The sequence below is a fragment of the Crocodylus siamensis genome, chromosome 3, assembly GCF_052110815.1.
Source record: "Crocodylus siamensis isolate JL-2025a chromosome 3, ASM5211081v1, whole genome shotgun sequence".
Classification (NCBI taxonomy): domain Eukaryota; kingdom Metazoa; phylum Chordata; order Crocodylia; family Crocodylidae; genus Crocodylus; species Crocodylus siamensis.
Genome location: NC_143397.1, coordinates 111,344,784 through 111,357,765, shown reverse-complemented (window position 1 = coordinate 111,357,765; position 12,982 = coordinate 111,344,784). Strand labels below are relative to the sequence as shown.

General features: G+C 44.9%; 1 protein-coding gene across 2 annotated transcripts in view; it reads right to left on the bottom strand.

The window, feature by feature from the left end:
• Positions 1 to 12,982, bottom strand: part of TDRD7 (tudor domain containing 7) — a 104,499-nt gene that overhangs the window by 44,122 nt on the left and 47,395 nt on the right. For both annotated transcript variants that reach the window (XM_090038982.1, XM_090038983.1), the window contains exons 5-6: positions 8,469 to 8,554; positions 5,705 to 5,922 (exon numbers count right to left, since the gene is read on the bottom strand). In XM_090038982.1, the coding sequence (XP_089895108.1) occupies positions 5,705 to 5,922; positions 8,469 to 8,554 (304 nt within the window). The remainder of the gene's footprint in view (positions 1 to 5,704; positions 5,923 to 8,468; positions 8,555 to 12,982) is intronic.

Genomic DNA, 12,982 nt, shown 5'->3' with positions numbered 1-12,982 from the left:
GGGGAGGGGGGTAGTCTGCGGCAGGCAGAGACGGTATGCCCAGTGGGCAGAGACATGCTGCTCCTCGGATGTCCGGGGCACAGGGTGCCTCAGCATGGGGGCTGCCTGCTGGCTAGCCCCTAATGAGGCACCCTGTGGCTCAGCCAGACCCCATGCAGTACATGAAGCAACAGGACAATGTCTCCCACTATGAAGTACATGGGTAGGGGTGTGAACTGCAGCACAAGATCTGTGCTGCTACTATCTGTGCTGCTGCAAAAGCATGCCCCTGTTTATGTGGACCCAGTCCAGTATGCTGCTTTGGTACCAAACTTTGTACCATACCCAAGCTTGAGAAGTGCATGGGGCCACAAAGTCTCAGTGGAAGATCACCAGCTGCGTAGCTTTATGCAAGATTTACCCCTTGAATTCTGTCTACTTCATCCAGTGAGGCTTTGTTTCCCCATTTTCATAGCATCAAAGTATTTAGGGTCAGAAGGGACCTAAACAGATCATCAGGTCCAACCCCCTGCCCTGGGCAGGAATGGGTGCCAGGATCATATCACCCAGCCAAATATCTGTCCAGCTTCCTCTTGAAGACCCCCAAGGTAGGAGAGAGCACCATTGGGAGCTTGCCCATTCCAGAGCCTGGCAGCCCTAACTGTAAAGTAATGTCTCCTGATGTCCAGGAACATGCATAAGTATACTGCAAGGTAGAGAATCCAAGCTTGTGCTCTCCACCTAGTCAAAGGTATACTGGGAACATCTGTGATCCTGGCTCTGAAGCTGCACCCATAGCCTCATCTAGGAGATAGGAATGCAGCCTAGATTCTCTGTCTTTGTGGATTTGGGAGGTGAAGGACTGATCGAGTATTTTCCGAGACACAGGATCTCCCTTATAGCAGAGGCACTCCAAAATATCCATCTGTCACCAGCATGACCCTATTCCAAGCGTGGCAATATCTAGAGGACATCATTCCAAGTCCAAAACTTGAAAACATGGAAGGGAGTCAGCAACCAACTAAAATATTATAAACCAGAACTTAACTAACACTAGAAGAAAGTTAACTGTGATAGTAAAAGAAAATGTTTTCTGGAAGACTAAAGCCAGGCAGTAAGCAGCTGTGTCTCAAGCCAGTGGTAAGAGTGAGCATGGGCACAATCAATTAAGTCTGCATTTTCTCTCCTTAGCAGAGCAGAATTCCTCAGGTTGTACACAAGCCATGTAGATGTTACTGTCTCAAGTCTCCAAGCACAAGTATCTGGCAATCCATCTAAAGTTGTCACTGTACCCATTTCCTTTCCTTGCGTGGATCCATCTCTGTTTGCTGGTTTGATCCACAGCATTTTCAGTCTCTTTGAAGTCCAACACAGGGGACAAAAACCACACTTCTTACTGCATTTTCCTTTTGTGAGAGATGTGTTAAGTGTGCCACTGAAAATGATTTGCTGAAAGTATCAGTGAGAGGGCACTGCATATCATTCAGAAAAAAAACAAAACAAACAAAAAGAGAGTCTGCATTTCCATAAACTCAAACAAAATCAGGTCAGCCCTGTTCCTTAAAACAGACACCTCACTTCAGCGAGGAAGGTGATGCTGCAAAACATATACAGAAGCACCTCAAGTGCTATAAGTCAGTTACAGAACAGGCTCAGACACTACAGAATAGCAGGGAGATACCAGGCAAATCAGAGGGAACATGGTTCGATACTCAGCTTGACAATGGACTATATAGGACTACTAGCTCAATCCACTAGCATATCATCGATGAAAGCATAATTTTCCTCTTTGGAGTCTAGAATATTAAAAAACAGTGAGTTTTTTCCTAGACAGGTGAAGTTCTATCACCTGTTGAAGGTATCACTTGATGACATTCAGAAGGAAATTGCTTCTCCATGAAAGGCCAAATAGGAAGCAACTTCCTCTTTTTCTGGTTAAAAGCAGGGTTATTACATATATACTACACCTTGCTCCACCTGTGAACCAAATAAATAATTAAGACTTGGATGTTACAGAGCAAGGTTTAGCAGCCTTTTGCCACCACAGGCTACTGTTTGCAATCCAGCTCCAACCTCAGGCTGTAGCACCTGCTGATCACCAAGGGGTGTAGGGCAGAGAGGGGAATAAATACAAAAAGTGGCAGTTGCCAAGATCCTGGGGTGCCACCTCTGCTGCAGCAGAGACTAAACTGAATACAGCAGTTAACAAGACCCTGGGGGTACCCCCTCTGATGCTGTGACTATGCTGCCAATTCCCTAACTGTAGCAAGTTGAAACCAGTCTCTTCAAGAGCTGGATCTCCCCTATAGGCCATAGGTTACCAGTGCCCAATATAGAGGAATCAGGACACAGAAGTATTGGTTTGGGTGGCAGAGATAATTGTAACCGTCTAGGCTAGGGACAGACATTACATATAAACTGGTATAAGTGATCAGAAACTGATTTAAAACCTGTAACAGAACAGACATTCAGTGCACATAAACCAGTTTCAAAATGGCTGAAACTGATTTGAGATAAACCTGGCTGAATGTAGTATCAGACTTAACTGATTTGGATCAAACTAGTTTATGCAATGTCTGTCCCAGGCCCCTTCCTGGTTTCAGTTAAACCAAAGACCCCCCCAACATCCCGGAGGCTTTGCAGCCTTGGGTGGGGCTCTCAGCTCCACAGCAGAGCTGGCCCTGCCCCTCTGGTCCTTGGCTAGAGCTCTGGAAGAGACTGCAAGTACAGCAGGGTCTGCCTGGCTTCCTCTCCCCCTCCCCCGTGCTGGTCAAGCAGGGATCCCTCCCTCCTCTCTCCCACAGCACAGACTGTAGCCAGCATGTGGTATGCTAGCTAATGCTGAGAGGTGTCTGCGTAAGGCAGACAGGACAGATATACAGGACAGTGTCTGCTTAGGGCTTTTTGAAGCTAATCAACAGGTAGCTGGTAATGTCCCTCCATTCCTTCCTTGGAAAAAAGCTAAGAGCTAGAACTAATGAGAGACTTTTGTTTAGCTGATGACTGACAGATCCTGTGCAACTTCCTGGGGCTCACCGCTGAGCAGCGAGGGGGGACCCCTTCCCAATGAGAGCATTCTGCTGGGGCCTGGCCACACCGTGCCCTCAGCTCAGCAGTGTAGAAGGGAACGGAGAGCTGCTCTAGTGCCTCCTGTCTTCTAGCCTAAGCCACTGCAGGCACATGCCAGCATTTCCTCAGTCCAGAGGGGATGCCTGTATGGTTACAAATCGGTTCAGCCTAGGCAGGTTAGACTAACCTGTACAGATTGAATCAATTCAGGCTTTTTGAATGTCTATCCCTAGCCCTATAGAGGAAAAGTGAAATATAACTTTAGCTATTCTACAATATCTCCAGACCCCCAATAAGCCTTCCAAGCAAGGCTTTGTAGTAAGGACCTAGAAACTGGCCTAGAAGGGCTGCCCCAAACAGAAGCCAAGATCTCCTCCCAGAGCCTGCGGAACAATAAGTGGCACAAGATGTCAAGGCATGTCTGCTCTGCACATTATCTTGATGAGATTACTCCACTTTATACTGATGCAGAGACTGAACAAGACTACCCACAGATACATGACACAACCATCAAGGACTACTTCTGTGCTGCAAGTAGTTTACATGTATTTCATATTTATCAGGATCCTGCCAGTTCCTTTGACATCTTCATAATGCAAAGTATCAGAATAAGTATTTTCTGAGCTTGTCCTCTCTTGCAAAGGAGAATAAATCATAGAAAAAGAAAGTGAATATAAAAAGGTGGGAAGCCTAAATTACCTGGAAGGGAAAAACAAGGGCAATAAAAAAATCCCTGAAAGTAAGAGTAAAATAGAATGCATAGCAAGCATGTTTCAAATCAGAAAATACTCTGTCAAGGAAGGGAACCACAAGACACATTTGCTGTAACAATGCTAAAATTCTTTTATTCTTTTGGTTACCTTTCCAAGTAAGGTAACTTTGACTTTCCAGTGACTTTGTTAAATCTGTTGTTCAATGTTCAGGCCTTTACTCCATTTCACTATTCCACTATGGTTGCTAAGCAAGTTGTTTATTTTTAAATTAGTTCATGAAGCTGAATATACACAAAGTTAGAAACACATTTGTAGCAGGCTGCCACCTCAGGCCTTTTTTCAACCAAACTTTTGCTTTTTGGGAGTACATATGCTATCCACCTGGGAAATTCTTCCAGGACCTCAGAATGGAGATAACTATAGCCCAACGAGGGTGCAATCTTGGCACCAATGCCTACACTGGCTCCATGGAAAACAGGCTGAGGGCTCTCCTAGCCTCCAATCCACTACTGCCTCTCCATGGTAATCATCACCTGCCTCTGGTTCCAGAGTGTGAGCTGGCTGAGTTCACCCCTGTCATCTTGGGGCATAAGGCCATAAACCAGGACTAGGTGTCTGACCTCCCTTCAAGGGCTTACATGTGGGGATGCACTGATAGAGATTTTTGGGGCCAACACTGATAGCTGATTTTGAGGAGGCATATTAGCCAATACCAATCCAACTTCCGATACGCAGCTTGAAGAGCTGCGTCCAGCTGGTAAGTCTGTTGTGGTGGGAGAGAAGGGACATTGGGGGAGGGGCCCTGTTAGAGGCCCCTGTGGTGAGGGAGGGAGTGGGTCTGGGGCACGCATTGCTCAGTCGTGGCAGGACAGGGCATGGGACAGAGCTGTGGTTCATCTGGGAGGTGTGGTGAGTGGCTCTCACCATTACACACACCCCGGAAGGGAATACAGGATGTGTCCCCAGATCTGTGCAGGGCAGGGCGGGCTGCAGCTGCAGGCTGGGGCCAGGGCTGCACTAGGCTCTTCTCAGCAGGGGCTGGGCCAAGTTGTGCTTGGGCCGGGTGGCAGTGGCACTGGGAGTGGGGCTATGGGGTCTGCAGCCACACTAAAATTTCCTGTAGCACCCCCCTCTGACACCCAATGCCTGCCCAGAGGGGGAGGGAGGGTGTGCCCCCCCCCATGGCCGATTGTGAGATGGCTGTTTACGGCAGTGGCTGCGGCCACTTCCAGAAGCGCAATGGCGTGCTACTCTCTGGCCGGTGCTTGCAGCCAGGGCACCAGTGCTCCCATGTGCCCCCCCTGCCCATCACCTACGGAGCAAGTGCAGCCAGTCAGGGGGTGCACCGGTGCTCTCAGGAGGTACATGTGCACCCCTGTGCACCCCCTATGTGTCACCACTGCTCAGGCTCAACATCCAGCCTCATTTTTGTAAGTGGCCACCCTGCAGTAGTCTGGGACATCCCACCCCCTTTCAGGCAAGATTTCACTCATTCCAGCAGCAGCAACTGAAGCTGCTGTTCCTCTTGCATCCTTTGCTGGAATGGCTGCTGTAAAGCCTGTTGCCGATACTGCTGCTGCAGCCTTTTAATCCGGTTCAACACTGCTTCAGGGTTCATTCTACTGGCTAGAAGCTAAGCTTGCCTGTGTTCTCCAAAACATGAAGCCAGTTGCCACTCTGGGGCCTTTTCAACCAGTTTTTTGCCCCTTCCCATAGCATCTTTCAGCAAGCCTCAGTAAAGTGCAATCTTTGAACCTGCTGGACTTTGTGACCTGAAGTGTCTCAGCATGCAGACAGCCAGAAAATGTGATAACAAATTCAAAAGAAATGTTAAAATGTAAGAGCTACCAAAGAGGATATTTGTCCAAACAAACATTATATGGAATATTTAATGTTTTTCTTAAATATAGTAACTGCTTTCAAATGAAGCAGACAAGACTTACCATGCAAATATGAGGCCAATGTTCAAGTTGTTTAAGTACATCTGTATTAAGTTCCTCCTCATACATCTCCTTGTAAAACTGTGGTATCTTTGATAACCAGATACCATTGCTGTATTTAGTCAGAATTCCTCTAATACGATTCTGAACTTCATTTACATTAGAATTAGGAAGACTGGATGGGATTTTGTGTGTTTCTTGAATAGGTTCATTCAAATGGTCTGTAAAATGAGAATAAAAAGGTGGTACATGTTATTTTGCAAAAAGTTGGTAAATTCACAATGAGAAGGGAGTAAAATATGAAAAGTAAAAAGTAGTCACTATTTGACCCGATTTACAGAAATTTAATCACATGGGCACCAACACAGATTATAAATATTACAAATTACATGCAGAAGAATTCTGTACTCAAACCAAGCAAAGGAAACAATATCAAAGTATTAGACCCACAGAAAAAAGTAGGGATTGAAGGTGGGATCATCTATATCCAAACCATCCTGTACTTATCCACTGGCTAACCTACTGGTAAAACTACCCTGGTCAACCCTGACAGCCACAAGACAAACACCCTAATCTGTCACAGGTAAATTGAGGGGGACAACAGCTGCTGCAAGCATTGTTAAAATGTGTTGGAGAGAACCAAAAAGAGAGGGCCACGTCCCCCGCTACACAGGAAGGTAAAAAAATCCCACAGTTCATGCCATGGAGGAAAATTTCTTCATGATGCCAAATATGGCAATCAAGTGTACCCTTTAGAGAGGAGCAAAGGGTCAACCTATAGTCAAGAACTTCTGGGATGAAATGCAAGTAGAAGCACTGACAATACCCCAGTCAAAATCCCCAGCCTTGGTTACAGCCAACACCCAGTAACAAAAAGAAAAATTCTTCCTGGCTCTATGTGGCAACCAACAAAGCCCAGAAGCATGGGAAACACCCATAGCAGATCATAGGCAAAAGCTTCTCCTAGATCAGGGGTGGGCAATTATTTCAGGTGGAGGGCCGCTTACTGAGTTTTGGCAAGCCAGGGGCAGATATATATTAATTTTCTAAATTTTTTAGGGGCCCCATGGGCTGGATAGAATAGCCTGGCAGGCCACATCTGGCCCACAGGCTGTATCTTCCCCACCCCTGTCCTAGATCATCCCTGATCAATGCTTGTTCAAGGTATTCTTCTCGAGTACCTTCCACTACTTCCCTAAGCAGTCTATTCCACTGTATCACTGCTCTAACAGTGAAGGTGTTTTTTCTGATTTCCTACCTAAACCTACTTTGCTGCAACATTCTGAAGAAGCAATTTATATTAAGCAGTTATCCTTGAGAGCTCTTGATTTTCCTACTGTATTTATCAGGAAGAGAAGACTTGATTTTCCTATTGTATTTATCAGAAAGGGAAGACTTCAGGGCAAAAAAAGAGTAAGATGAGGATATAGGAGGTGGCTTTTCAAGCAGTTAGCCCTGAAAGTGTCCCATCTTGAAATTAGGGATAATGTGCTTTAGCTGTTTAAATCTTTTGCAGTATGTGTAAAAGTGAGGCTGTAATAATTAAAGGCCAAAAATACAAAGAAAAAAAAAATCACTCAGTCACACTTTCTGTATGTTCTTTGTTTGGATCCAGTAAAATCTCATTTCTTTCCCTAAGGATATGGGAACTGTTTCTTCAAATGATGCCACATGATATCAAGGAAATATTTACATTTTCATGGTAAATTAAAGACTGGCTAGGCACATCCCCATAAACACGCATGTGCGGTTTAGGCACTGCAAACCTATCTGTGGCGCTGCGAACTGCATAAACCGCATGTGCATGCATTCACTGGGAAATCCCAGTGTTAAAAAGACAAAAAAAACCCAATCGTGCCAAAAAACTGTATATGGCTGCAGTGTGTGCCACATGAAACTAGAGCCTGGCTGGCCACAGCTATGTTCTGCACACCCATATTGCTGCCACTGCAGCCCCAAGAGGCCCCCACCACCTTAAGTAAAGCTGCTGGGGCCAGCCCAGGTGCTGGCTCCAGCCTCCCCTACCCCACCAGTTTGCCATGTGCCAGAGAATGTGTGCAGTGGCATGCCCAAGGACAATTAGCAATATGTGCCACTCCTATTTATCCCTGGGAAAACATACCTTTCCTGCTCCTGGGAACATACCCTCTGAGTGCATTGAGACAAGCTAAAAACAGAGTAAGGCTAGAAGTGTTACTTTAGTTGTACCTCATTACAGAAGTAGAATACTGTTGTTTAAGTCCATGATTGTATCCAATTTTTGTCTTTCTAATCACTATTCCCACCTTTTTAGAAAGGAATTTCATAGCCAGGCACCAACCCAAAAAGTCTACAAATGTAGAAGTGGCAGTCCTCAAAAAAAAATACAGAGTTGGGAAGCTTCTGCCAGTTATTAAACACTTATACAGGAAATCTATGCAACCTAGTAGATGAGTAGTGCTACAGGTTACTAACTTTTTAGGTTTCAGAATTAAATCTTAGTATTTCCTATAATTGTACTAAAACACAGCTTAAAATCATATCCTCAGTGTCCCAAACTATATTAAACAGAGCAAGCCTTTCATTCTAAGATGTTTCTTGTTTTCACAAGTTATAAATTAAACAGGCTATTATCTATATAAATGAATAAAACAAATTATGAATAAAACAAGGCTATGTTGCCTTTACACAAAGCAAAAGCTATGAACTTGGTTTGTCTTACTGATACATGATTAATCTATAATGGAAAACCTAGGCAAAAGAACAGCTTCTTTATAGGAACACATACCATCTGAATCCACAGAAGGCCTTCTTGAAAGATGCACTTGAAGTTCTTTCTGAAACCGTGGAGGAAGTGTTAATCTTTTTTCTGGTCTAAAAAGGCAAAAGACACCACCTAATTTTAACTCTTTTTCCAGTTTCCAACAGCAATTCATCTACTAATGAAAACACTCTTAAAAATACTCATTTTAATATATATTGTGTGTGTATATATAATATGTAACGTATTAGTTGGCCTTTTGTTCACAGAACAAAAAAGTGCACATTTGTAAAATAATTAGAAGTTCTTTTCAGTAGTAAAACTACTGGCAATTGTCAAGTTAAAAGAGCAAGAGACAAGGGAATTGCTAGTTTTAGAAATAAGAGGTGGAGAAATGAACTTTTTTTAAAAATGACTTCTTTTGAAGAAACAAGTTATGAAAAGTCACTAACCTTGGGACTACAGTACACATTAAAGACTGTTTCTCAAGTTAATACTGTTAATGAGAGATGGGGTGAACATTTCATATCATGCTGACACCAACTATGCACAAGAACGTTACAATCTCAGGTTGCAAACAGACATCCATAAACATTTTTATGGAAGTACAAAGACCAAGCAAAACAGACACTCCAAAAGTTGTCCTCCACACAAATTAGGAACCAGCTTGACATGTTATGTTTGGCTGCACTGCTCTTCTAGATATCCAGACAATTGAAGTCTCCCATTAGTACTATCCCATAGCTTTTGGATAAATTCGTTACCTGCTTGAAGAGTGCCTCATCCACCTCTTCCTGATTTGGTAGCCTATAACAAATCCCACTATTGTATTGGTGCTGCATCTTTCACCTTTCCTCTTCACCCAAATGCATACTGTTGTGCAGTCTTCCTCCTCCTGAACTAGGGAACAAGTGTATGTGTTGGTTTTTCTCCCTACTTTGTCTTTCTGAAACAGAGCGTAACCTTCAATGTTGACAGTCCAGTCATAAGAGCTGTCTCACCAGGTCTCTGCGATGTCAATCAGAATCTATTTCTTTTCATGGGCCACAACTTCCAGCTCAACTCATTTATTCCCCCATCTTCTCACATTTGTACACATGCATCAGACATATTTTGCATTTTGATCTACTCACTTCCCTTTTGTGCCACTTGCAGTCCTGTGGTGCTCTGGCGCTTTCACTGAACCATAGAAAATTAGGGTTGGAAGGGACCTCAGAAAGTCATTTAGTCCAATTCCCTGCTCAAAGCAGGATCATCCCCAGCTAGATCATCCCAGCCAAAGTTTTGTCTAGCCAGGTCTTAAAATCTTCCAAGCATGGAGCTTCCACCACCTCTCTGGGTAACCTGTTTCAGTGTTTTACTACCCTCCTACTGAGAATTTTTTTCCTAATGACTTACCTTGCTGCAACTTGAGAGCATTGGTCTTTCTTCTGTCATCTGCCACCACTGAGAACAGTTTACTTCCATCCTCTCTGGAACCACTCTTCGAGTAGTTGAAGGCTGCTATTAAATCCTCTCTCAGTCTCCTCTTTTCTAGACAAAATAAGCCCAGTTCCCAGTCTTTCCTCAGAAGTCATGTCCCCTCACATTTGTTGTCACCCTCTGCTGGACTCTCTCCAATTTCTCTACATCCTTTCTGTAGTGGGGGGCCCAAAACTTAACACAGTACCCCAGTGTGCTGCAGCATCTCATGTATTCAGTGTCCCTACATTTCAAAATGGATTGTCAAATAAGATGTAGTTAAAGTACCCCTGCTACCATTGAAATGCAGGACACTGAATACACAAGACACTGTGGGCGTTTTAATTAGAGCTGCCCCCCCAAGCATGCGTACAGACACCCTCTGTGTTGTCCTGAATTTGGGCTCCAGACAGACAGCACACCTCCCTTGACCCTAAATCTGGACAACAAATTGAAGTCTCTGTCCACCACAGAAGGAAGTCACCAATCCACCAATCACTACCACTCTTCTCTGTAGAAGCCCCTGTTCTTGGGGCCTCACATTTCCTGCTCTCTAGGCTGATGCCTTGTCCTCTCCATGCTTGCAGATGTCCTCTCCTCTGACTTCCTCAGCGGATCCAACACAGAGTGCCTGAAAGCTGCTGCTGAATTCAATCCACTGCATTTCAATTCTAGGGACCCTCCTTCTTCGAGAAGATGTACGCCACCACTTCTCCACAATGCCCTTTGGCCTTCCCCATTCCAGCATCTCTTGTCCAAGTCATCTTCTTGGTTGCCAATGCAATGCAGCAAGGAAACCTGTGCTTCAAACTTTGAATCTTCTCCTCCAGGTAGACACCAACTTAGACATGGTGCAGATGAAGTGCTTCTGACTCTGGGAGGAACACAAACATGGCACATCTGATGCAGGTCTCAACAGCTGACCCAGATTCCATTTGTGTCTCCTGTGTTCTCTGGTGAACACCTATGTGGAGGGAGAAAACCACACCACAGGAACCCACATACCAAACCCCTGTACCTGGGCCCATAAACACATGCAGTCTCTTATTCCCTGGCTCCCTATGGCAAACTCCCTCTAGTCTGCTGCTCATGCTGTTTGCTGGGGCTGCCTAGCCTAGCTCTACCTTTCAATTAGCTAAGCCAGTCCCACCCACAGCAAGTCTCGTTACTCTGTCACTTCATTGGGGGAGAGGAAAAAAAGCATATATGCGCACCACCCGCCTGCCCCAAGTGAACACACTAGCACTGGACACCTAAAGTCACTAGCATCTAGAAAAGCCTCCTTAAGGCAGTCCCACTCCTGAGCTGCTTATCCCAGAGCAACTCTTCTTATTGCTCTCTTTCTATAGGGCTGCCTTTTTATAAGGTTACCTAGCCCCTAGCCCAGCCATTTTATGGACTTTAGATGGTTCCAAAAAACACAAAAAACTGAGTGTTATGTTGTACCCTATTAAACCTACTGTGCCTATTAACTTTGATCCTACTATTCAGGGCTGTAAGCTTTAGGTACACTCAGCGTATTGCGGGATTGAGGACTACCACCATGTGTCCCACCTGCCAGTCCTGGCCAGCTTCTTCCTGCTTGTCTCATAGTTAACCTCCCAGTCTTTGCCCTCTGCCCTCCCAATCATGTTGAGGTTGGCGGTACTTCATGGGCTCCCCCTTTCCATGGCCTCTGTTCCCCCTAAAGCCATTGCCCAAATTACCAACACTGGGATCACCCACAATCCTAAGCATCAACTCCATTAAAAGCCAAAATGATCTGCCTCAGATTCATCAAGTAACAAGCAAAAGAACAAATGAGTTCTGAACTGTATCCAATTCCCAATGCAACTGCCACCTGGGGCCACCGCTCCCCCAGCTCTGAGTTCAGTTCCTTTGTCTCTCTGCACGAGGCTCCTTTCCCTGTGGCTCCTGCAGCCAAACTGCCTCTCTGGTCTGTGGCTTGAGTTGATAATGGGTGATGCAGGTCACCTAACTCTTCTACTTCTGCCACTGGGTCATCAGGAGATGACTTGAATCTGGACCCAATGCCATCTGGTTTCAAAATTCTCATTCTTGTCAGTGGGCTGCAGTAGCACCCAGAAAAATGTGAGCAACAATGACCAAAAATAAAGAAGGAGTGAAAGCAAGAGGGCAAGGAAAAGGTTGGAGAAAGAGGTGGGGACACCACATCCAAAGCAGGTAGGGGGACACCCCCAAAAGGAAGCAATAACCCAGCAGATCCAAGAAAGGGCATGGGAGGGGAATGGAAGTGGAGAAAGTGTGTGTATGGGGGGAGAGCCCATGCACCCTTGCCCCTTTAGTAATGGGGTAGGGGCTATATTTTACTTGGTCATTAAGTTATCAGACAAATGAGTGGTAGCAATACTTTACATTTGAAGTTTCAGATGTGTAGATGGAATCAAATTACAAAACTAGACATCACCTGGGATTTTGTAAAGGGATACATTGCCTCAGTCCACTGGAGTGCTTTAAGATGTCAAAAAGCACATGGACAAGGGGGATCTAGTTGACATAACATATTTAGATTTAAAAACAACATTCAACAAGGTTCCTCGTCAAAGACTTGAAAAAAAAACCAACCCTGCAATGCCACAGGATTGGAAGGAAGGTTCTTTTGTGGACTATCTAGTTAAACGATAGAAAGCAAAGGCTAGGGCTAAATGGTTACTTTTCAGGATGGTGTGAGGTCAGAAATGGAGTGTCCCACAGGGATATCTGTTGGGCAGGCCCTATCTTGTTTCACATTTTCACCAGCGACTGGGAAAACACACAGTGAAGTCTCCAAGTTTGCAGATAATAACAAATTACTCTGGGTAGTCAAGTCACAAGCAAGGATGTAAACACTGTTAAAAAAACCCTATAATCATATTGGTTAAGCAGTTAACCATAAGCAGCTCAGACACGGAGCTGATGCTGGGAGTCACTCTGGGGGCCCTTTGATAGGCGGAGCAGGTGGTGGTAGCAAGCCCAGCCAGACAACACAGCCTACATGAAGCAAGGCCCTGGGAGGGAAGGAGCACCTGTGAATAAGCAGCTAACTGCTTAATTAATAAGCCATTACTAGGGATCCTGGT